Source organism: Saccopteryx bilineata, chromosome 1 (genome assembly GCF_036850765.1).
Source record: "Saccopteryx bilineata isolate mSacBil1 chromosome 1, mSacBil1_pri_phased_curated, whole genome shotgun sequence".
In the NCBI taxonomy this organism is placed as follows: Eukaryota; Metazoa; Chordata; class Mammalia; order Chiroptera; family Emballonuridae; genus Saccopteryx; species Saccopteryx bilineata.
The window spans coordinates 392,454,036-392,476,356 of NC_089490.1; the positions used below are offsets into that span (position 1 = coordinate 392,454,036).

The 22,321-nt window shown below is 48.1% G+C and overlaps 2 protein-coding genes across 3 annotated transcripts; one reads left to right on the plus strand and one right to left on the minus strand.

Annotated features, from left to right (window-relative positions):
• Positions 1 to 1,785: 1,785 nt before the first annotated feature.
• Positions 1,786 to 6,421, minus strand: YPEL4 (yippee like 4). Of its 2 annotated transcripts, none has more exons than XM_066253975.1 (5): positions 6,194 to 6,421; positions 3,486 to 3,812; positions 3,294 to 3,337; positions 2,831 to 2,939; positions 1,786 to 2,678 (listed from the first exon to the last, which is right to left on the minus strand). In XM_066253975.1, the coding sequence occupies exons 2-5, from the start codon at positions 3,624 to 3,626 to the stop codon at positions 2,589 to 2,591; spliced, it is 384 nt and encodes a 127-aa protein (XP_066110072.1). In that variant the 5' UTR covers positions 3,627 to 3,812; positions 6,194 to 6,421; the 3' UTR covers positions 1,786 to 2,588. The 2 variants fall into 2 exon arrangements, with proteins under 2 accessions (XP_066110072.1, XP_066110074.1); XM_066253977.1 differs by lacking the exon at positions 6,194 to 6,421 and adding an exon at positions 3,813 to 4,298 and having other exon boundaries at positions 3,486 to 3,721.
• Positions 6,422 to 13,539: 7,118 nt separating this feature from the next.
• On the plus strand, positions 13,540 to 16,491 carry CLP1 (cleavage factor polyribonucleotide kinase subunit 1). Its single transcript, XM_066251551.1, has 3 exons — positions 13,540 to 13,653; positions 14,377 to 15,004; positions 15,403 to 16,491. Exons 2-3 carry the CDS (start codon positions 14,399 to 14,401, stop codon positions 16,072 to 16,074), a joined length of 1,278 nt encoding a protein of 425 aa, XP_066107648.1. The 5' UTR covers positions 13,540 to 13,653; positions 14,377 to 14,398; the 3' UTR covers positions 16,075 to 16,491.
• Positions 16,492 to 22,321: the final 5,830 nt, after the last annotated feature.

Sequence of the window (22,321 nt, forward strand, 5' to 3'; positions counted from 1 at the left end):
CTCTCTCTCTCCTTTCTAAAATGAATAATAATAAAAAAATTAAAAAAAAAAATAGATTGAGAATAACCAAGCGGTGGTGCAGTGGATAGAGCGTCGGACTGAGATGCAGAAGACCCAAGTTAGAAACCTCGAGGTTGTCAGCTTGAGCCCAAGGTCGCTGACTTGAGCAAGAGGTCACTTGGTTTGCTGTAGCTCCCTGGTCAAGGCACATATGAGGAAGCAATCAATGAACAACTAAAGGAACTGATGCTTCTCATCTCTCTTACCTTCCTGTCTGTCCCTATCTATCCTCTCTCTGCCTCTGTTAAATAAATAAATAAATAGGCAGATTTGGTCAGCTGTTCAAGAGGGCAACTAATTTGTACCTGATCTTCAAGGTCAAAGCTTGGGGCTTCAGAAACCTTCCTGAACCTTGGTGCAAGAAATGGGACCGAGAGGGACAAGATTCTGGGCCTCTGGCTGGAGCCTGAGGAACTTCAGCCATATGGAAACGGAACGAGACAGACCCCCAACCCAAGACCTCTCAGATGGGGGTGTGTTTGCCATCATACTCTCCTGTCTTACAGATCCTTTCTGTTCTTCGGCTCAGACAGCTCCAATCTGATGTTGACAGTATTTGAGATGCTATACAATTTATGTCCCATACTTTCTTCAGTCTATTAACATTTCTCTTAGAGTCTCTGGGCATGAAATAGCCATTTGATGTCACTCCACTCTTGTTTTAAAAAAAAACCCAAACCAACACGAGAACTTTTCAGTGTTTTCCAATGCTCTTGGGATGAAATCTAGCTTCCTTAGGTGGCCTATGGCTGCCTCCTGTCTTTCTGGTGTCATCTTCTCACCCATTTGCACCTATGTCCCAGAGACACGAAAGATTTCCTCTATATTGACAAAGTTTGAGCCACTTGTCAGTTCTCTGCCTGAAACAATCTCTCTCCCCTCATTGTCCCGTTTGCCCACCCAACTCCTCATCCTTCCAGCACCATCTGTGTCATCACTTCTGCTAACCTTTCTTGCAAATTCCTTAGCTTACTCCCCATCCTTGTTCAGACCATGTAACTTCTACTGGCATCGCCTGGTTACTGTCCTCCCACTAGACTGCCATGAAGTCCAGGCATGCTGCCTTGTTCTGCTCGGCATCCCAGTGGTGACCACCATGCCTGCAGGTAGTAATTGCTCTACAGATCCCTGCAACCCCAGTGAATGCATCGGGGAAATAACAAGCTAGCTTACCAAAAACAAAACGATCCTTTATGATGTGTGCAGTCCTCCCTGCAGTTGTCAGTGACCCAACAACAGCTATTTCATATCACTGCCAAAAATTGCACTAGGGTCACATGGTTGCATCGATGCTGCAATTTTGAGCTGTTTTGTTTCAGCTGGCAGGGCAGCATCTTGGCCGATCAATTTTCCTTTTAGCCTCAAGTGTAGCTATGAGCTGACTGAAACATCAGTGTCAGGTGCAAAGGCAGTGGGACCCAAGAACACCCTAGTGCGGGGATGAGCCTCCTCCCGATGTCCGATCCTGGATCCAGGCAAAAAATGTATTCATCATCAAGGGCTCCGGTCAACTAGAACTGTCTTGGATGTTCCAACTGGAATATCTCACAAAAGCCATCCCTCTTCCTCAGCAAAGCATCACCTGAGGACCCATCCTTTGGTGAAAGCTCCGGTGGGGGTCCTGCCACAGATAAAGCAATTGCTGCCCCCTAGTGGCAGGAAAGGACGGGTGGGGAGGGTGACTGGTACTTGCACAAGAAAGGAAAGTCGGAACAGCACTTCAGCTGCTTTTCTCCTTTTTATTAAAAATAGACCCAAACACTTTATGTATCATACAAAAGTTTCATTCGCTGGTGGCAGCCACGAGGACGCCTGGCCCTGCAGTACTGATTTCCCACCTCCCTTCCAAGGGACTGGGTCCCAGGAAGCAGTGGCTGGGCCTGGGGGAGGGGCCTGTTCTACGGGCTGCTTTCGCCACCCCAACCGGTGGCAGAAGTTAGATACTGGAAAGTGCCTCCTTAGTGCCAAGATAAACACGTGGAGTGAAATGGAAACCCCTGTGATTCCTTTACTTCCCGGGGCCTGGACTTGAGGTTTTTCCTCCCACCCCCAGAATCGTACTAATGGGGTGGGATGCTTGAGAGACTGGTATCTCCCTGTCAGACCAAAATGTCATCCCAACCCAAGCCTTTTCTTTGCTATTCTGTGGCCCTGGATATACCAGCCCCTTTACTCAGGATTCGTCCTCCGTTCACTTGATAAAGTGGAGCAACAACTGATTTCTCCCATGGTCCTCTGCCTGAGTGTGCCCTGCTGTCACCTCCACTCAGGACCTTGGGGCTAGGTGGGCCCATCACCATATCCCTGACTGCTGCCCACTCCTGAGCCTTGAACACCCCTGGGGTACCCCAGGCCCCTGTTCCAAAGAGGCCTGGGGGTGATGAGGTGGAGGCGGGAGGGGCTGGTGGGAGCCTGGTCCCCCCAGGGGTGGCACAGTACTCATGCTGGTATGGACAGCTTGGCAGGGCCAGGGGTCAGGTATGGGAGGGTGGGGCATGCGGAAGAAGGACGCTGCCTGCCTGAGCCCCTCAGTCCCAGCCATTGTCCTTCACCATGTGAGACATTTCAATGATGTACTTCCCCTCCTTGTACTTCTGGCTTGTCTCAAAGGCTTGTTCCTGGTGGAGAGCAGGCAGTGAATGTGGGACCAGGCAGTCCCCTCCTGTATTACCGCTGTCCCCAACGTCACCCTCACCCAGTCCACCCCCCTGGGCTTGGAAGGCCATGGAGACTGTCCACTTGGGAGGTTGCCTCCCTCATGGGAACTTACATATTTCCAGCCCAGTGTGGTTTTGCAGCTCTCGCAGAAGATGTCAGCTACCGAGTGGAGCCCCGTGAGCAGAAGGCGCTGTTCTGCTGGCCCACAACCCACGTTGACCCTGTCTCAGGAAACAGGAAGGACCCAGCACACAGTGGGGTCACTCTGTCGGTCCAGCCCCCAAACACACAGCCCAAAGGGACTTCTGTCTGGAGAGCTTAACCCACCCAACTGGGAGCCCCTGCCTTCAGAAACCCACCCTTTATGCATAGAGCCTGGGCCTTCTTCCTCCAATGTGAGATTCCAGTTCTGCCCAGACTCCCAAGAGAACAGCACTGAGTTTCTGAACCCCTTTGCAAGAGGGGAGGCAAAGCAGGGATGCAAGGCCACCTTCTCATGGCACACCCCTTTTCTCTACAGAAGGAAACGACGCACACACGCAAGCACACACGCACAAGGAGAGAAGTGGACTCACACGGAGTTAAACAGGTAGGCTCGGCCATGGCTCCCTTGGAAGGACTGTGGAGACACAGGACAGGCAGTGACTACTGGGTAAGCCCGGTCTCGGAGGCACGGAGGAGGGAGGGCATGCTGCCTTGCCTCACCCCAGGTGAGTTCAAGCCTGGCTGGGGAGAGGCTGGGAGTGGCAGGCCCCCACGTGGCATACCTTGGAAATAAGCTCATCGTGTTTGGCCAGGTGCGCGCGGCAGTGGACGCAGCTGTAGGTGCGGTGGCAGCGGGGCAGGTAGCTCCGGAAGGTCTTGGTGGGAAGGCAGGCAGGGCCTGGGCCGGGGTCACAGCTGGGCATGACGGGCTGGAGGGCGATGCCCTGGCGGGCGGGAGGGGCTGGCGCAGTACAGCCCCCACACAGGCGGTCGCAGGTGAAGCAGCGGAGCAGGTTGGCTAGAGCCGTGTTTCAGGGCAGAAGAAATGTAGGGGGGCTGCCCGACCAGGGCTCCCCCCCAGACGTGAACCAGGTAGAAATAAAAGTCACCTGGGAAGAGGGGAAGGTGCATCAGGAGAGCGGTGACCTCAGGCGGAACCCCTCCGGAGGGAGCGGAGGTGGTGGGGCTCTTCTCACCCCGGCCCTACGGCCCCCATCACTGAGCCTCCCGTCCCCTGGGTCCCCGTGTGCTCTGGAAAGCCTGGCAGCAGTTTCAGGCCTCGGGTCCCTAGTCAGGGAGGCTGTGGCTCTCCCCCACCCCCGGGCGGGAGCAGCCTCCACCATTTCCCCTGGGAGCAGCCCGCTGGCTCCAGGGCCGCCACGGGAGCGATGTCATCTGCCAGCGCTCTCTCCTTGACGTCGGTTCTTCCGTGAGGATCTGCCTCCCACATGCATGATCGGCTCTGAGGCTCAAAGCCTTCGAAAAGTTGGGGTTGCCTGAGAGTTTTCCTACTCCGTTGCCGTAGCCTCTAATTTGCAATACAATTGGTCCTTCATACATTGTGGATGGGAGGAGGGGGAGATGGGAGTGAGGGCAGCAGGCAGGCGGGCAGGCAGCAGGTGCACACAGCCTGCTCCAGCCCCTTCTGGGGCTGGGGGTCTGCTCCCCGGGAACTACAGCTCTATGGATGTCTCCTTCTGAGCCGAAGACCTCAGCCGCGGCCGTTGCCCAGTCTTGCCCCTTGGTCCACACACTTTGGCCCAGAAGCAGTGCCTGGCTGTCGTCTCAGCCTCTGAACCCCTCGATCTCTTCCTGTGGCTCTTTACCGTTGCCTTTGCGCTCAGTGAAGGACTTAGGCCCCTAGTTGTAGGAGAGAAACTATCCTTCAGGCACTATCTGACAGCTGGAGTCACTGGGAAGTGGGTTCCACGCAGGGAGGCGAGGAGGGGAGCACCCCTGGACTGAGCAGGGCTGGGTGGTGTCGTGTGGGGGCGAATCCTCCGTGTGCAGCAAAGGCGGGACTTGTGTTTTCAAAAGCTGTGCTTTGGGATACGAGGCAGACAATGTTTCCACCTGCTCCCAGGAGCGGGGACAAACAGTAGTGGCCCTGTGGGCGACAGAAGATAAATAATTGCTGGGTTCTGATTAGGAGTCCTGAGGAAGATGTTGACATCGGTCCAAGCTCCAGCCCCCAGCGGAGGAGGGCGCTGGAGGCAGAGGATAGGAAGGGAGGTGTCCTCTGTCGGCTCCGATAAGCAGGTGAGGTGCTGCCTTCTTCCCGGGGCCCTCAGGCCCTTTGTGGGTGGTTCAGCACAAGCCTGGTTCAGAGGTGCCAGCTGAACGCCCTGGCGATGACAGGCCACGAAGCGAGCAGAGCAGAGGCAGTGTGGCTCTGGGTAGTCGGGGCGGGCAGGCCGTCATCCTGTCCTCCGAGGTGGCCGTTAGTGCTGCAGCTGTTCTAGTCCTCCCTGGGGCCACCAGGGAGTCTCTCCACAAAACCTCCAACAGAGACCATCTTCAGTTTCTGGTCCTGTCCCCCCGGCCAGGCCCCAGGGAGATACCTTGGGCTGAGTTCAGGGTGACATTGGGTTCTGGTTGCAGAAAACGAGCCCTCCTCACCAACACAACACTGATCAGCGTCCACTTCACAGGTCTGCCTCCAACTTTGCCTGCGGATTCCCCTCTGCTACTCAAACTAGCACACCTCCTCAGCGGGCCCGGGGAGGGGCCGGCCAGGCCCCTGCTCGGCTCCCTTCCCCGGTCTCCCGGCCGGCACGCCTCCCTCCCTCTCTCTCCCCTGCTCCCCCATCAAGCCAAGCAGAGGCTGTACCGAAGGCCAGAGAACCACTCACAGGAGGGGGAGCAGGGTTCATTTCTTTCCCATCTCAGATCCCAGGGAGAAGCAAGTTGGGCAAATGATGGGGAAAAAGCAAAGGCAAGCTGAGTGCTGGGCATAGGATGTTCCCCAAGTGAACCAGGGCTGGACTGTGGGAGGCAGCGGAGAGGGAGGGCTGCGAGGGAGGGGGTGTGCTGAGCAACCATCGCTGACAGCAGAGGCTCCAGGAACCAGGTGCGAATCCCGTGCCTCTCCGGGAACGAAAAGGGAGGAGGCCACCTGCTCACAATGGATTTTCTCATCTGCTGTGAGGCTCTGGCCCCCTCGGGGCTGCCATTCTTCGCATGGTATGGTCCAAAATCATTAGCAGCACAGCCAGCTTTCAGGGCGGGCTTTGGGGGGTCTGCACCAGCCGCAGAACAATAAACAGTGATGCCTGATGCTGCAGCCAAAGTTGCCCGGAAATAAGTGCGGGAATCGTCAGAGCTTGGAGAGGGATGGAGGAGCCGAGAGAGGAGCGGAGGCAGCAGGGAGGGGGAAGGGAGGACAAAGGGTGGATGAATAATGCTTTTGCAAAGGGAGAAAGCAACACGCAGCAGGAGGAGGAAATTTGCAAAGGGAAAAAATTCGTTTGGAGAAGGGCTGCCCCCTCACCTTGAGGTCTGCTCCAGAGATCTCCGTCTATCTCTCTCTCTCTCTCTCTCTCTCTCTCAATCTCTCTGCTCACTCTTCTCTCTTCTCTTTCGGCTCCTTCAATTGGGAAGGGGATGGGGGAGGGGAAGGGGAGTTAGGGGCTCAATACTGGGGCTGCAAAGCTGGCCAGCTGCTTGGGGGGCCAGAGGTTGTCTCCCGTCTGTGCCTCGGTCTGTGGTTGAAGGTAGCTGTGTGTTGTGGAACTGCATCATAACACTGTGAGTCATCCATCCCCCCACCCCCTCACCTCCCACGTCAGAGCAGCGCTGGGAGACACAGGCGGCGGGGAGGGAGGGAGGAGGGGGGCAGGCATCGGGGCTGGGGCTGGGGCTGGGGGGAGCAGGCAGGGGTAGGAACAGAGGGACAGCACAGGGAGGGGTTCCAAAGAGGAAAGGCTGCTGGCTGCGGAGGAAGGCAGTGTGGCCAAGGAGATAGACTCTGGGGGAGACAGGGCTGGGCGAGGATGGAGTATGGGTGGCAGGGCTGGAGGAAATGAGGTGGCGAGGTGTGGGGGGGAGGTGGATGCATAGACTCGGGTGCCTGCACGCACATGTAAGGTGATACATTTCCCACTTCAGCTTGGACCCCAGCCTGATGCAAAGAAAAGAAAGACATGAATTGTCACATACAGCAAATTGTGCCCCCAAGCTTGCACCAGGCACTTCTAAGCCTCAAAACCCCTGAAGGAGTCATAGACCAAATATGACATCTCACATACAAGAACCTTTTATCAACTACCTCCAAATTCCTGCACTTCATGAATGGAGACACCCACATTACATAAGATGCTCTACTGGGTGGTAAATTTTCTGAGGCAGATCCTCTGGGCAACTCCTCTCTGCATTCCAGGACTGCAACGCTTAGCACTGAGTCAATGCTCTCAAATCAGCAGCTGAGCTGCATCTTTAGAGGTAGTCCAAGTGTCTGGTTTTGGTCTAAAGAGACATGAGTTGGAATCCCAAACCTGCCAATATACTCACCAGCAACCACTGGGCAAATTACTGATGCTCTTTGTACCCCAGTTTTCCTCACCTGCTAAGTGAAAGTAACAATATTTACCTCGCCTGACCAGGCAGTGGCACAATGGATAGATTGTTGGACTGGGATGCAGAGGACCCAGGTTTGAAACCCCGAGGTCGCCAGCTTGAGTGTGGGCTCATCCTGCTTGAGTGTGGAGTTGCTGGCTTGAGGCCAAGGTCGCTGGCTTGAGCAAGGGGTCATTTGTTCTGCTGTAGCTCCCTCCCGCCCCCGCCCCCTGTCAAGGCACATATGAGAAAGCAATCAATGAACAACTAAGGAGCCACAACAAAGAATTGGTGCTTCTCATCTCTCTCCCTTCCTGTCTGTCTGTTTGTCCCTATCTGTTCCTCTTTCTGTCTCTGTCACAAAACAAACAAAAACAATATTTGCCTCATGGAGAAGTGAAATAAAGTTCCTGATAGGCACTTAGTGAACAGTTATTTCAAAACACTGTTCTTAACACCCTGAAACCCAACGATAGTTTACTGTTAAAAATTCTGGTATCTCAAGAGACATGTGCTAAATTTGTGTCTTACTAAGACACTGACCTGTGGTGGCGCAGTGGATAAAGCATCAACCTGGAACGCTGAAGTTACCAGTTCCAAACCTTGGGCTTGCCTGGTCAAGGCACATATGGGAGTTGATGCTTCCTGCTCCTCCCCTTCTCTCTCTCTCTCTCTCTCTCTCTCTCCCTCCCTAAAAAAAAAAAAAAAGAATTAAATATATATATATATATTAAAAAAAAAAAGACATTTTTTGCCTGACCTGGTGGTGGCGAAGTAGATAGTGTTGACCTATGATGCTGAGGACCTAGGTTCGAAATGTTAAGGTTGCCAGCTTGAAAGCGGGCTCACCAGCTTGATCACAGGTTTGCCAGTTTGAGACTGGGATCATAGACATGACCCCATAGTCACTGGCTTGAGCCCAAAGGTTGCTAGCTTGAAGCCCAAGGTTGCTGGTTTGAGCAGGGGGTCATTGGCTCGGCTGGAGCCCCCAGGTCAAGGCACGTATGAGAAAAACAATCAATGAATAAAGTGCAGCAATTACAAGTTAATGCTTCTTATCTCCCTCAAAGAAAAAATAAAAAGACATATTTTTCAGTGCTATTTTTCTATCGGATTCTAGTTACATTTCATTTGACTCAGAATATTTCTCATGGAGTGCTACCCTGTGTATGTCACTAAAGTATATGGCCACAGAACACATTCTCTAAGATAAAATCCCTGATTTTTATTATTATTTCTTTTACAGGGACAGAGAGAGAGAGAGTCAGAGAGAGGGACAGATAGGGACAGACAGACAGGAACGGAGAGAGATGAGAAGCATCAATCATCAGTTTTTGGTTACGACACCTTAGTTGTTCATTGATTGCTTTCTCATATGTGCCTTGACCGTGATATCGAGTAACCCCTTGCTCAAGCCAGGGACCTTGAGTCCAAGCTGGTGAGCTTTTGCTCAAAATAAATGAGCTTGCGCTCAAGCTGGTGAGCTCAGGGTCTCGAACCTGGGTCCTCCCGCATCCCAGTCCGATGCTCTATCCACTGTGCCATTGCCTGGTCAGGAAAAAATATCTCTGATTTTTAACAGGCTAACACTCAGAACTTGAAATGTGACAAAGGTAGGGACTTACAGAAAGGACTGATTGAGGGTGTTTTTTTCTTTTCTCATGTAAAGGAGGGGTAAATTAAGATAGGAAAATGTAATGAGAGGCATTGTTAGCTGGAAAGGAATTGAAGAAAGCCATTCTGAACATTTAATCAAAAGATTCTTGGGTTTAAATTCTGGAAACACAATGTGGGTATCTTGAGTGACAGAACCAGAAGTTTAACACTGAGAGGGAGAACTCGGTAAAGAAAGAAGAGGAAATGTCCTTGTCTGGCAGTAGATGAGAAAGGAAATGTAAGTGCAGGAGGAATATGAGGAACCATTTTTGAGGAAAACAGTGGGAAGTGGGAAAAAAAGAGAGTGAGTAGCCTGACCAGGCGGTGGCGCAGTGGATAGAGCATTGGACTGGGATGCGGAAGGACCCAGATTCTAGACCCCGAGGTCGCCAGCTTGAGCGCGGGCTCATCTGGTTTGAGTAAAGCTTACCAGCTTGGATCCAAGGTCACTGGCTCCAGCAAGGGGTTACTTGGTCTGCTGAAGACCTGCAGTCAAGGCACATATGAGAAAGCAATCAATGAACAACTAAGGTGTCAAAGGAAAAACTGATGATTGATGCTTCTCATCTCTCTCCATTCCTGTCTATTCCTCTCTCTGTCTCTGTAAAAAAAAAAAAAAAAAAAAAAAAGGGTAATTTCTAGGGCAAGGATTGAAAGTTTGGAAGCCAAAAGGGTATCAATTTAACTCAGGAAGATAATGATCAACGATTTAGCTGGAGAGGAGATAGTAAGATGCATGAGGACAGTAGTGTTATTTTGTAAGGTGACCAATCGTCCTTTAGGGAGGACAGTCCTTCTTTTGTAAGTTCTGTCCTCTCTCGAAAAGTGTCCTTTTCCTATATGTCTTCCTTTTTGATATTGGAAGACTAATTTGTAAATATCCGTATTCGATCGATGCAGAGTCCATCCATTGCGTGTGATGTGACGTATTTGTATTTGACATGACGATTCGTCAAAGATAAGTACAGTGCGGTGAAACGTGATTATGAAACGCATGCACTCTGCACAGGAGAACTTGAGAGAGCGCGCACTATACTGAGCGCACAAATGGCTTTATGTACTTCTTACTGAAACACGACACGGCACATACAACACTGTAGACTCATGATTATTTCTTTCTCAGTGACTATTCAGTCATAGACAGGTAAGCACAATTCACGTAAAATTCAATATGAAGGATATTTCTTGTTCAGGTATTTCCAATATATTGTTACAAGATGATACATTGACAAAAAATATTCATTCAGTGGAAAAGTACTCATTTAGATAGTATCTAAATGAATACTTTTTTCTTACAATTATTAAAAATTAATAGGCATGTAAGCATAATTACAATATAAAATATTACAATAGTTTAATTATGTATTTATCATATTATAGTGTATTATTGTTGCAATGAATAAAATATTTCTTTTATTTACAATATTGTTTTCTTCAATTTATTTTTGTCCTCCTTTTCAGTGTATAAAAGTTGGTCACCTTGCCTGACCTGTGGTGGTGCAGTGGATAAAGCGTCGACCTGGAAATGCTGAGGTCACCGGTTCAAAACCCTGGGCTTGCCTGGTCAAGGCACATATGGGAATTGATGCTTCCAGCTCCTCCCCACCTTCTCTCTCTGTCTCTCCTCTCTCTCTCCCTCTCTGTCTCTCTCTCTCCCTTTCTCTCTCCTCTCTAAAATGAATAAAAATAAATAAATAAATAAAAGTTGGTCACCTTTTATTTCGGGGTGGAGTGGCGATGACAAGAGGGCTTGGTGAAAGTGAGAAAGAGTGTAGGCAAGCACAGATGCTTTAAATGTGCCCTGACTCTGTGTTTAAGAAGCAGAATGGACCTGGCCTGTGGTGGCGCAGTGGATAAAGTGTCGACCTGGAATGCTGAGGTCGCCAGTTTAAAACCCTGCACTTGTCTGGTCAAGGCACATATGGGAGTTGATGCTTCCTGTTCCTCCCCCCTTTCTCTCTCTCTCTGTCTCTCATGCTTACTCTCTCTCCTCTCTAAAACGAATGAATGAATAAATAAATAAATAAATAAATAAATAAATAAATAAAAAGACAATTGTTGATTTCCTAAAAAAAAAAGCAGAATGGAGGGCAGTCTAAAAGGGTGCGGTGGGGCCTGACCTGTGGTGGCGCAGTGGATAAAGCCTCGACCTGGAATGCTGAAGTTGCCGGTTCAAAACCCTGGGCTTGCCCAGTCAAGGCACATATGGGAGTTGAAGCTTCCTGCTCCTCCCCCGTTCGCACGCGCGCGCTCTCTCTCTCTCTCTCTCCTCTAAAATGAATAAATAAATAAAAGTAATTAAAAGGGTGCGGTGGGTTCTTCTCCCTAAATTCACCTTGAGTTAACTCTACAGTGTCCAGGTAAAGATGACCTTCAGATAAATGGAAGGAATTGCCTCAAGGGAGAGAGTGTGGAGGTGAAGAAGCAGATCTGGGAGACAATTCATGGAAATGAGAGGCTGAGCTCACTTGGGGAGATCTATGAATGAAAGATTGGAACTGAATTTTTGAAGAAGGGTGAAAGATTAGGGGATACCTAATATTTCACTGAAGAATTAATGCATGTATGGTGGATGAATGAAATAATTAAAGCAAACAAAGAAAAAACTGAGAGTGAGAAGTGAAGATGGCATTGTTAGAAAGCGAATGCTGGCACTGGCTGGGTAGCTCAGTTGGATAGAGTGTCATCCCGATATGCCAAAGTTGCAGGTTCAATCCCCGGTCAGGACACATACAAGAATCCACCAATGAATGCATAAACAAGTGGAGCAATAAATTGATGTCCTTCTCTTTCTTTTTCTCTCCTTTCCTCTCTCTCTAAAATTGATATACAGTATATATATATATATATATATATATATATATAAATAATTTATTGATTTATTTTTTAAAGAAAAAGAAAGTGAGTGCTAAGGTAGAGCTAGCAGGAAAAAGGCAACCAGGAAAACTCTTATCAGGTTTCTCAATCAGGATTAATCACGTGGACTGAAAAAAACCACCTCATTTGTAAAGCAAGGTGGCCTGGCCTGTGGTGGCTCAGTGGATAAAGCGTTGATTTGGAATGTTGAGGTCGCCAGTTTGAAACCCTGGCTTCCCTGGTCAAGGCACATATGGGAGCTGATGCTTCCTGCTCCTCCCCCTTCTCTCTTTCTCCTTTCTAAACCGAATAAATAAAAATCTTTGAAAAAGTAAATAAAGTGAGGATGGCAATGACAATGTGTACTTCACAGGACTCTTGCAAGGATTAAATGAATTTCCACCTGTAAAGCCCAGAGGACAGTGTTTGCTGTTATTATTAAACTGGATTCAGTTTCCAAAATCCTGGGTTTGAGTCCTTGCTTGGTCGAGTCCCTTCACCTCTCTCTCCTTCCTTGTCTGGAGATATGACGACTGCCTATGCAGTGTGGCTGCGAAGGAAGGTGCCTGAAACAGACTTGAAAAATGTAAACCTCTGTACAGATGGGCAGCATTATGATAGCTTCCTCTCCTCCAACTCTAGTGAAAACTTATAAACTAACAGAAGTGTTCTATGTTACAGGATCCTGCTTAGTACTCTATGTGTATGATCCCATTCTATCTTCAAAATGATTTTAAGAGGGTTGGGTACTGTTTTTATTCCTATTTTACATAGAAGAAACTGTATAAACCTATCTATCCTTTGTCCAAAGTCACACAGTGAACAAGTGGCAGAGCAAATACAGGATTCCAAAACCTGAGCTTACCAGAGCTCATGACAAGAGGCTGATAGACGTGGCCCAACCTGTTGCCCTCGAGGAAAATGACCTTAGGTAACTGTCAGGCATTCAGGGAGAGAGTCCCCAACAAAATTCCCCGCTCAGTGAGAGAGGTTGTTGGGTAATGAATGAATGAATCATAGAATACCTGGAAGAAATTCTTGGGATTTTTTTTTCTTTTATTAAAAAATTTTTTGTGCTGGCCACATAGCTTGGTTGGTTCGAGCTTCATCTGGAAGCACAGAGGTTAGGTTGCTGGTTCCATCCTGCTCAGGGCACATACAGGAACAGATTGATGTTCCTGTCTCTGTCTCTGTCTCTCTCCCTTCCTTCTTTTCTCACTAAAATCAATAAAGAAAAAAATTTTTTAATGCTCTCTAGGTGCCAAGCATTGTGTCAGGTAGGGGATGACAGCCCAACTGGGCCTCTGACAGGCTGTTTTCCTCCCCTTTCCCTACCACTAAGTTTCCCTCGTGTCCAAAGAAGGTTTTGCTAATTTCCTTACTTCCCGGCTTATAATTCAAACAAGGAGGTTATCATGAGACCTAGATAGTGAGTCTCCCTCCCTTCCTGTGGCCCTTCCTTTTCCTGGGCAGGAGGCGAGCGGCAACGAGGTGGCGACTCTGCAACCTCAGAGGCCTGGTAACCCTCCGCCCTTTGACCGCTCCCCGCCCCGAGCGGGGGTGCAACTGCCACTCCTGCAGGGTCCAGTTGGCTTGGCGAACAATGATCGCCGCCGCCCCTCCCGCCTTTGACGTCACAATCAAAACAATCCTTTAACTACAATTCCCAGAAGGCCGAGCGGCTGCGCGAGCTCAACTGCTCGCGGCTGTTCCTCGCACAACTACGTATCCCAAGGGGCATCGCGCGACCGCCTCGTTTCCACTGCGCCAGTGCGGAACCGCCGTTGTTTCCGGCGTGGGTCTGGGTGAGATCTGCTGGAGTTGGGCTCAGGTCGTGCTTGCGAGGGGTTCTTGGTATCCCGTTTGGGGATCTTGGCTGTGCAGGTGAGATAATAAGCTCAGAGAGCAACCGTCTCCTCCTTGGGATCTGGGCGGAGTTCGTGTCTGGGTAGGCTGGGACAAATGTCAGACCTAGAGCTGCGATCCGGTATCGGTAATAACTTCTTAAATATTTTTCCGCATTTTCTAGTTTACGAAGTGATGTTTTCCTCTAATAACCCTTGCTAATTCCCAGAACACTTTTGTATGAGGAAGTGGAAGTGCCTCCAGTTGACAGCTGAGGAAAAGGTTTAGAGAGGTTAAGTGATTTGTCTAAAGACACTACTAGTTGTTGCTGAGCGGGCCCTTTCAAGTCCAAACCCGGTATTCTCTACTTTGCATCCAGATGGCAGACTCCCTTTCTTGCTGACGAAGAGGGCTGGGAGTGGCATCCCTTGCTTTCTTAAATCTATAGTATCCCAATATAGTGATGAAGTGAACGATGAGGTGATGTTATTAAGTCTTCTGTCAATCTGTAGATATAATTTTATTCTAATGTGTGAGTCATTTATTCACTCGATGTATTTGTAGAGGAGCCTGCAGGTTATCAAGTCTTATCATAGGTACTGGAGATACAGCAACAAACAACAATGTTCAACTGTGGTGGGGGTAGACAAATGGGGATCAGATATAAGGAGAAAAATAAAGCAGGGCCAGAGGAAACATTTACTGGAAGATTTTGCAGAGTTCTAACTTGTGTTTAGATCTAATGTTTAATTTGTGTTCTAGGCACAGCAGCTACATAGAAAAGATGGGAGAGGAGGCCAATGATGACAAGAAGGCAACAACTAAATTTGAACTAGAGCGAGAAACAGAACTTCGCTTTGAGGTGGAGGCGTCTCAGTCAGTTCAGTTGGAGCTGCTGGCTGGCATGGCAGAAATCTTTGGCACGGAGCTGACCCGAAACAAGAAATTCACCTTTGATGCTGGTGCCAAGGTGGCTGTTTTCACTTGGCATGGCTGTTCTCTACAGCTGAGTGGCCGCACCGAGGTGGCTTATGTCTCCAAGGACACCCCTATGTTGCTTTACCTCAACACTCATACAGCTTTGGAGCAGATGCGGAGGCAGGCAGAGAAGGAAGAAGAGCGAGGTCCTCGGGTGATGGTAGTGGGCCCCACTGATGTGGGCAAGTCTACAGTGTGCCGTCTGTTGCTCAACTACGCAGTGCGTTTGGGCCGCCGTCCCACTTACGTGGAGCTGGATGTGGGCCAGGGCTCTGTGTCTATCCCTGGTACTATGGGGGCCCTGTACATTGAACGGCCAGCAGATGTTGAAGAGGGATTCTCCATCCAGGCCCCTCTGGTGTATCATTTTGGCTCCACCACTCCTGGCACCAACATCAAACTTTATAATAAGGTCAGAACCGGAGCCATGGTGGGGTGGAGGGTAGTGCTGCTATCAGTGTGGGAAGCTGTGCAGAAGTTTGCCAGTTCAGACTGTCTATATAGCCATCTCTTTGCTCCCTCTCAGCTGGTATTATTGCTGCATAATTTTGGAAAAGACAGTTTCAAATATAAGTCAACCTCAGGTTGTTATATGTTTCTGTGGACCTATTATTTATTAAATCCCCATAAATTTTCCCTTAGAAGATGGAAGAAGCAACTTAAAAATTAATTCTCTGTTATGGGATCAAAAGCATAGCCTTAAAAATGTTTTTCTTGTATCTAATACTATTTATTCTAAAGAGGGACAAAATAGGTAGGGATTGTCCTTTTATGTGTTTTTATTTTTTTTTCTCATGTTGTCTTTTGCAGATTACATCTCGTTTAGCAGATGTATTCAACCAAAGATGTGAAGTGAACCGAAGGGCCTCTGTGAGTGGCTGTGTCATTAACACCTGTGGCTGGGTCAAGGGCTCTGGTTACCAGGCTCTGGTGCATGCAGCTTCAGCCTTTGAGGTGGATGTGGTTGTGGTTCTGGATCAAGAACGACTGTACAATGAACTGAAACGGGACTTGCCCCACTTTGTACGCACTGTGCTGCTTCCTAAATCAGGGGGTGTGGTTGAGCGCTCCAAGGACTTCCGGAGGGAATGTAGGGATGAGCGTATCCGTGAGTATTTCTATGGATTCCGAGGCTGTTTTTATCCCCATGCCTTCAATGTCAAGTTTTCAGATGTGAAAATATACAAAGTTGGGGCACCCACAATCCCAGACTCATGTTTGCCTTTGGGCATGTCGCAGGAGGACAATCAGCTCAAACTAGTACCAGTCACCCCTGGCCGAGATATGGTGCACCACCTCCTGAGTGTCAGCACTGCTGAGGGCACGGAGGAGAACCTTTCTGAGACCAGTGTGGCTGGCTTCATCGTGGTGACCAGTGTGGACCTGGAGCATCAAGTGTTTACCGTTCTTTCTCCAGCCCCCCGCCCACTGCCTAAGAACTTCCTTCTCATTATGGATATCCGGTTCATGGATCTGAAATAGAGACGCAAGCCTTGCTGCTTTGGGCATGGAGATCTGGCCATCACCAAAGGCGGATGGGCTAAAGTGTGAGAGAGTCTGTTGAGGCCAGGCTGACCAGGAAATAGATGGTGGACTAGTAAAAAGCACATAATTCTACCTCTTAAAACGGGTGGTGGTAACCTAACTCTTCTAATCTTGAACCAAAAGGAGAACCATGAGAATGTAATTGGTTTCTTAGATCACCTTAGGTGCCACTTTGAATTCTCTAAGGCCCTAGAGAATCCCATTACTCTCACTGTGCTATTATGGAGACTAATTTTTAGGGGCTTTTTAAAAAAAATTACTGCTTTATATTCACTATATAGTAGTTGTTATCTCATTTATCCAGGATGAAAGAGTGTATTTGAAAGACTCCTTACAATAAAGTTCAAACTTGGAAAAAAATTATTTTAATAAATATTTTTTCCATATTACAGAAGTTGATATAACTTAAAAATATTTTTTATTTATTGATTTTTAGAGAGAGAGGAAGGGAGAGAGAGAGACAGAAGCATTGATCTGTTTCTGTATGTGCCCTGACTGGGATCGAATTGGCAACCCCTGTGTATTAGGACAGTGCTCTAACCAACAGCTATCCAGCCGGCCAGGGCGAGAAGGTGATAGAATTTTTAAAAATTTTGGTATTTCCCCTAAGAATTACAGAAACACTATTAGAATGGTAGATTGCTATATGCTTAGAAAAGAACAAAATCAAGAGCCCACCTCTAAGCCAAGCAGGTGAATTTTTATGATGGTTCCCTTTGCTGTGTACTTAGGTAAACAGATGCTAAGTCTGTTCTCAGTGGTGGTAGAACTGTGAGGACCCAAAGTCTAGCGATAAACTCGGGATGAGGTTTCAGGTCTAATAACTTGACAGAGAAAGCTCCCTCTCTCCCAGCCACTGTCTTCCCTGTTGTCTGTCTGCTTGCCATCAGAACCTAAGTCAAAGTGTTAACTGAGCACTCGGGGTAAGAAGCTGAGAAACCCCATTTTCTGATCTTGTGCAAATGATTGTTGTTCCTAGTTTGGACTTGGATTATTTAATAAGTATTTGATGCCCTTCATCTGTTCATTCTTTCCACAAGTATTTATTGAGCAAGTATTTATTTACCTGGAACCATTCTAGATGGGGAGTGAGATAAAGTCTTATGGAGCTTACATTATAGAACAAACACACAAAAAAGATTAAGTGCTATTCAGGGACTTGAAATTGGGTGATACACAACAGTGACTGAGAGGCTACTTAAGGTTGGGTGGTAAGGAAAGTCCTCTCCTGAGTTAACGCCCTAACGGCTGTGTAAAATTTGGCCAAAATCTTCCTGGTGGAAGAAACACTGCAAAAATGTAAGAATGGAAAAAGTGGGATGTGTTTGGTGAAGGAAAGGCCTGCATGGCTGGAATGTAGTGAATCTAGGAGAGTGTGATAAAAATTGAGGGGGAGGGAACAGCAAAGACAGGATTCCTGACGCGGTGGCACAGTGGATAGAGTGTCAACCTGAATGCTGAGGTCATGGGTTTGAAATCCTGGCCTTGCCCGGTCAAGGCACATAGGGGAGTTGGTGCTTCTTGCTCTTCCCCCTTTCTTTCTCCCCACCCCTCTCTTTCCCTCTCTAAAATAAATAAAATAAAAAAGATGATGTAGGGCTTTCATCCTCCCAGAGCAGTGAGATACAGTGGAGAAGGGGCATGTCTTAGTCCCTTAGGGCCGCTATAACAAATACTACAAACTGGGTGGTTTATAAATGTCAGAAACTTGACAGTTTTGGAGGCTGGAAAGTCCAAGATCAAGGCACCACCAGCATGGTTGGGTTCTGGTAAGGGTTTTCTCTTCTGGGTTGCTAACTACCACCTTCTAGCTGTGTCCTCATGTAGTGAAAGGGCTAAGGGACCTCTATGGAGGCTCTTATCTAAGATCTAAGCACTTCTCAGAGGGCCCACCTCCTAGAACTGTCATCTTTGGGGGTTAAGATTTCATATATGAATTTTGGGAGACAGATATGTTCAGATCATAGTTAAGTAAGACTGGCATGATCTAATTTACATTTTGAAAAGATCACTGCTCTGTGGAAAATGGAGTAGAAGCAAGGACACAAGTTGCTCCCAATGTGAGACTCATGGGGAGTTAGAGTAGGGCAGTGGAGTTGATGAATAGATTGCCGTGGGATATTTTGGAGGTAAGGTTGATAGGACTTGCTGATAGGAGCGTTGAGGAAAAGAAAATGGAGTCAAAGATGATTCCTACATTTTTTTACTTGAGCGGCTGGTTTGGCTATGGGATTGGGGAAACTCGGAGGGGATTAGGGAAGATCGAGTCCTACTTTGACACTGTTAAGTGTGAGCTATTACTCACCCAATATGGAGATGCCACATAGACAGCTGGAAACATGAATCTGGTTGGGTAGGGCTGAAGATACATGGGAGCTATTGGCCTCGAGAAGGCATTTAAAGCAGTGGCATTGGATGAAGTTACTTAAAGACTGGAAATCAGAAAAAGGCAAAAGAAGTACTTTTGGGCACTCCAAATATAAGAGATGAAGTAAAATAGGAGCTAGCTAAGGAGCCTTGACTGAATTTAGAAGCATAGATGTCAATATTGACCTTGAAGAGTGTAGTCTTAGAATGATGGGAACAAAAGTCCTATTGGAATATACTGAGATAAAATAAACTGAAGAAGTAGAGATGACAACTTACAGACACCTCTTTCAGGAAGTTTTGCTAAGAAAGGGAGTGGTAGAGATAAGGAGGCAAGGGAAAGTTTTTTTTTAGATAGGATGTCTCTCAGTATAACAAACTTGAGAGAGAATTTAATGATGGGCATGGGATGTTCTTGACACTATTTTTTTTTTTTTGTATTTTTCCGAAGTTAGAAGCAGGGAGGCAAGCAGACAGACTCCTGCATGCCCCCGACTGGGATCTACCTGGCACGCCCACCAGGAGGCGATGCTCTGTCCATCTGGGGCGTTGCTGTGCAGCAATGGAACCATTCTAGTGCCTGAGGTGGAGGCCATGGAGCCATCCTCAGCGCCGGAGCCCACTTTGCTCCAATAGAGCCTTGGCTACGGGAGGGGAAGAAAGAGACAAAGAGAAAGGAGAGGGGGGAGGGGGGAAAAGCAGATGGGCACTTCTTCTGTGTGCCCTGGCTCAGAATCGAACTTGGGACTTCCACATGCCAGGCCGATGCTGTGCCGCTGAGCCAACTGGCCAGGGCTGACACTATTCTATTTTTTTCTGTATGCTTTTCATTTTCAAATAAAACATCAAATAAAAAATTCAGAAGAAAATGCAGGAATGAAGGGGTTGGGATCCAGAATACAAGGAGAGAAACTGTCCTTTAACACAAGCAGAGATATTTCATTAAGATAGTAGGGAAGGTGGTAGTATTTAAACATAAAGGGCTGGTTGGTGCCTGACCAGGCCACTACAGTGGATAGAGCATTGGCCTTTTACCCTGAGGACTCAGGTTTGAAACCCCAAGGTTGCCAGCTTGAGCGCCGACTCACCAGCTTGAGCGCAGGGTTGCCGGCTTGAGTGTGGGATCATAGACATGACTGCATGGTTGTTGGCTTGAGTCCAAGTTTGCTGGCTTGAACAAGGGGTCACTGGCTCGGCTGGAGCTCCCCCACCCCAACTGGGTCAAGGCACGTATGAGAAAGCAATGAACAACTAAGGTGCTGCAATGCAATGAAGAATTGATGCTTCTTATCTCCTTGTCTGTCTGTCCATATCTCCACACAGCTCTCAATCTCACTAAAAAAAAAAGGAAAGTGGTTGGTTCTGAAAGACAGGTTATTCCTCCCTAATTGAGTGTAAAGGGCAGCATTTTTCCTTGCCTACCTGCTTATTTACCAGTGAGTTGAACTAAAAATGACTGTGGTTTGCCATTTATTGGGATGAAGAAATACAAGTGAAGAGGATTTGAAAACGTATAGGTAAACTACACTAGAAAAATTATACGGTATTTCTTGATAATATTGAATATACAGTGATTTATTTGAAGTTTGGTGGCCTGGATAACCCATTGTTTTAGCCTAGATTTTATTGTGCAAAACATTTCAGAGGTGACTTGCAGTTTAAATCTTATGTTCTATTAAACATCCTTTCCAGGAAGTATTTTGCATGATCCTAAGTAGAACTGGACAAGAAATTGGAATCGCCAAACTTTGGGAGAGTAATTATGCCACTGTTAGCGCTCATCCAGCCAAGAGTGTGGCATCCAGTAGCCCAGTGTTTCAGGGGAGTTTAGAATGTGGTTGGATGGTGGAAGACTGAATTTTTATTCTGTTTGGTATCGTAGAGCCAAGAGACAAAACAATTTACAGGTCTTAGACTATCCAAAGGAAACGAAAGATGCCTAATCTATGAAGTTGGGGAAATAAGGAAGTCTTAAAATCCAAGAAAATTAAGCAATAGAAAAAGTGAAATTGGATTCCTCCTTCTGGAAACAAATTAGCCAACCTGACAAAAAAGCCTCTATAAGTAAAAGAAATATTTATAAGGTCGAAAATATTTTGAAGATTTCATTTTTTTTTTTTTGAGAGGAGGGAGGGGGAACAGACAGGACAGACCGGAAGAGAGTGAGATGAGAAGCATCAACTCATAGTTGCAGCACCTTAGTTCATTGATTGCTTCTGATAAGTGTATTGTGTGTTTGGGAGGGGAACGCCTTCGGCTGAGCCAGTGATCCCTTTGCTCAAGCCAGTGCCCATGGAGTCATGTTTATGATCCCATGGTCAAGCCAGTTACCCAGGGCTCAAGCTGGCGACCCGGTGCTGGCAACCTCAGGGTTTCTAACCTGGTTCCTCAGCATCCCCAGGCTGACGCTCTATCCATGGCGTCACTGCCTGGTCAGGCAATAACTCATTTTTTCATACAGTAATTAAAAGAACTCTCCAGGGTGTTGCAATAAATGGTGGATTGGAGTCTTTAGCAATAAACTAGAACGTGATGAACAATGTCAGATAGGAACTAGACTAGATCCGAGGTATATCTCCATCTTGCTCCCTGGTGCTTAAGTATCAAATCACAGTTAAACCAGCAACATTTGACACCGAACCTGCGCACGGACATCAGGATTTGGAATTACATTTTACAGGTGAGAAACCGTGGCTTCTGAGAAGTGGCTGGTGAAGCACTTTTTTGAAAGACTGTTAGGTGACAGCCAGAGCGGCTTTCAAAAGAGAAATGGCCTCGAGCTAAATAACACCTGGCCTTGCGCTCGGGTTCACAGCAGTGTGGCGCTGTGATCGAGGTACAGGTGGCTAGCACCTCGCCAGAGAGGAGGTTCTAGAGAAGAACCCTTTCCTTCCAGCGAGGTTAGGATGCGGCGCCCACTCCTTGCAATGAGAAACTAAGGAAATTAAGCAGAGGCGGGCGGCTGCCACGGCCTCAGATGGCGCGCGTCCCAAGCGCCTCCTTCCATCGTTGGCATTACTGCTCCAAGGCTCGGGCCTGCTCTTCATCTTCATCCCGGCCTTTGGCGGAAGCTTTGTCCTACACGGACTCTTCTAGTCCTGGAGCGTCCTCTCTCCGGAAGTCCCAGACCATTCCATTCCCGTAAAAGTTTGCCGATACCAGGAAACTTCGCTGGACTGAGAATAGCTTCATTAAGATAGTTTTAAATAAAGTTTTCGCCATTAAAAAAAAAAAAAAAAAAAGTACTGGTGAGAAGGCGAGAATTAGTCGCCAAAAGTTTGGCCAATGAATGAAGGGGTTGAAGCAGAAAGACAGCAGGACCTCTAGAGGTGATTGGTTATGCTAGAAGCCTGTCTCTGGACTGTACCACACATACGCGGAGGGGGGTTGGCGAGTTCCAGAGGGTAGCTACTTGCTTTTGAGTTCTCCCAGTACGCACATATAACTGCCTTTTACTTGCAAAGATTTCTGCTTGGATACAGTAAGAACAGAAAGTAGAACGCAGGAAAAGAGAATACTCCGTAGTCGTTTTCCCATTTCTGACTCCTGCGCAGTAAACGAACCCCCCTCTCCTAGTCGTCTGCGGAACCGCGGCCTTGCGCGCGCGTTCCCGCTTTCTCGCGTGCGTACGGCGCTGTGCTCGTGCAGCCAATCAGACCGCGAGGTCGCTGCGGTCGCGGGGGTTCGCGCGCACGTCCTAGAGCGCAGTTGGGGGGGGTAGGGGCTATGGGTGAATGGGCGAGTGAGCGGGGGCGGGGCGCGGCGGCGTGAGCCGCATGAATGAGAGAAACGTGCCCTGTGCGAGACGTCGCGCGCG

Excerpts from the sequence above, each read along its gene's own strand:
- YPEL4 (XM_066253977.1), bottom strand. The coding sequence starts at position 3,834 with ATGCACCTTCCCCTCTTCCCAG. Across the intron at positions 3,722-3,812 it reads GCACCTTCCCCTCTTCCCAG|CCAACCTGCTCCGCTGCTTC; the intron begins GTGACTTTTATT and ends ACACGGCTCTAG. Across the intron at positions 2,679-2,830 it reads CCACACTGGGCTGGAAATAT|GAACAAGCCTTTGAGACAAG; the intron begins GTAAGTTCCCAT and ends GCTCTCCACCAG.
- CLP1 (XM_066251551.1), top strand. The coding sequence starts at position 14,399 with ATGGGAGAGGAGGCCAATGATGACAAGAAGGCAACAACTAAATTTGAA. Across the intron at positions 15,005-15,402 it reads ACATCAAACTTTATAATAAG|ATTACATCTCGTTTAGCAGA; the intron begins GTCAGAACCGGA and ends TGTCTTTTGCAG.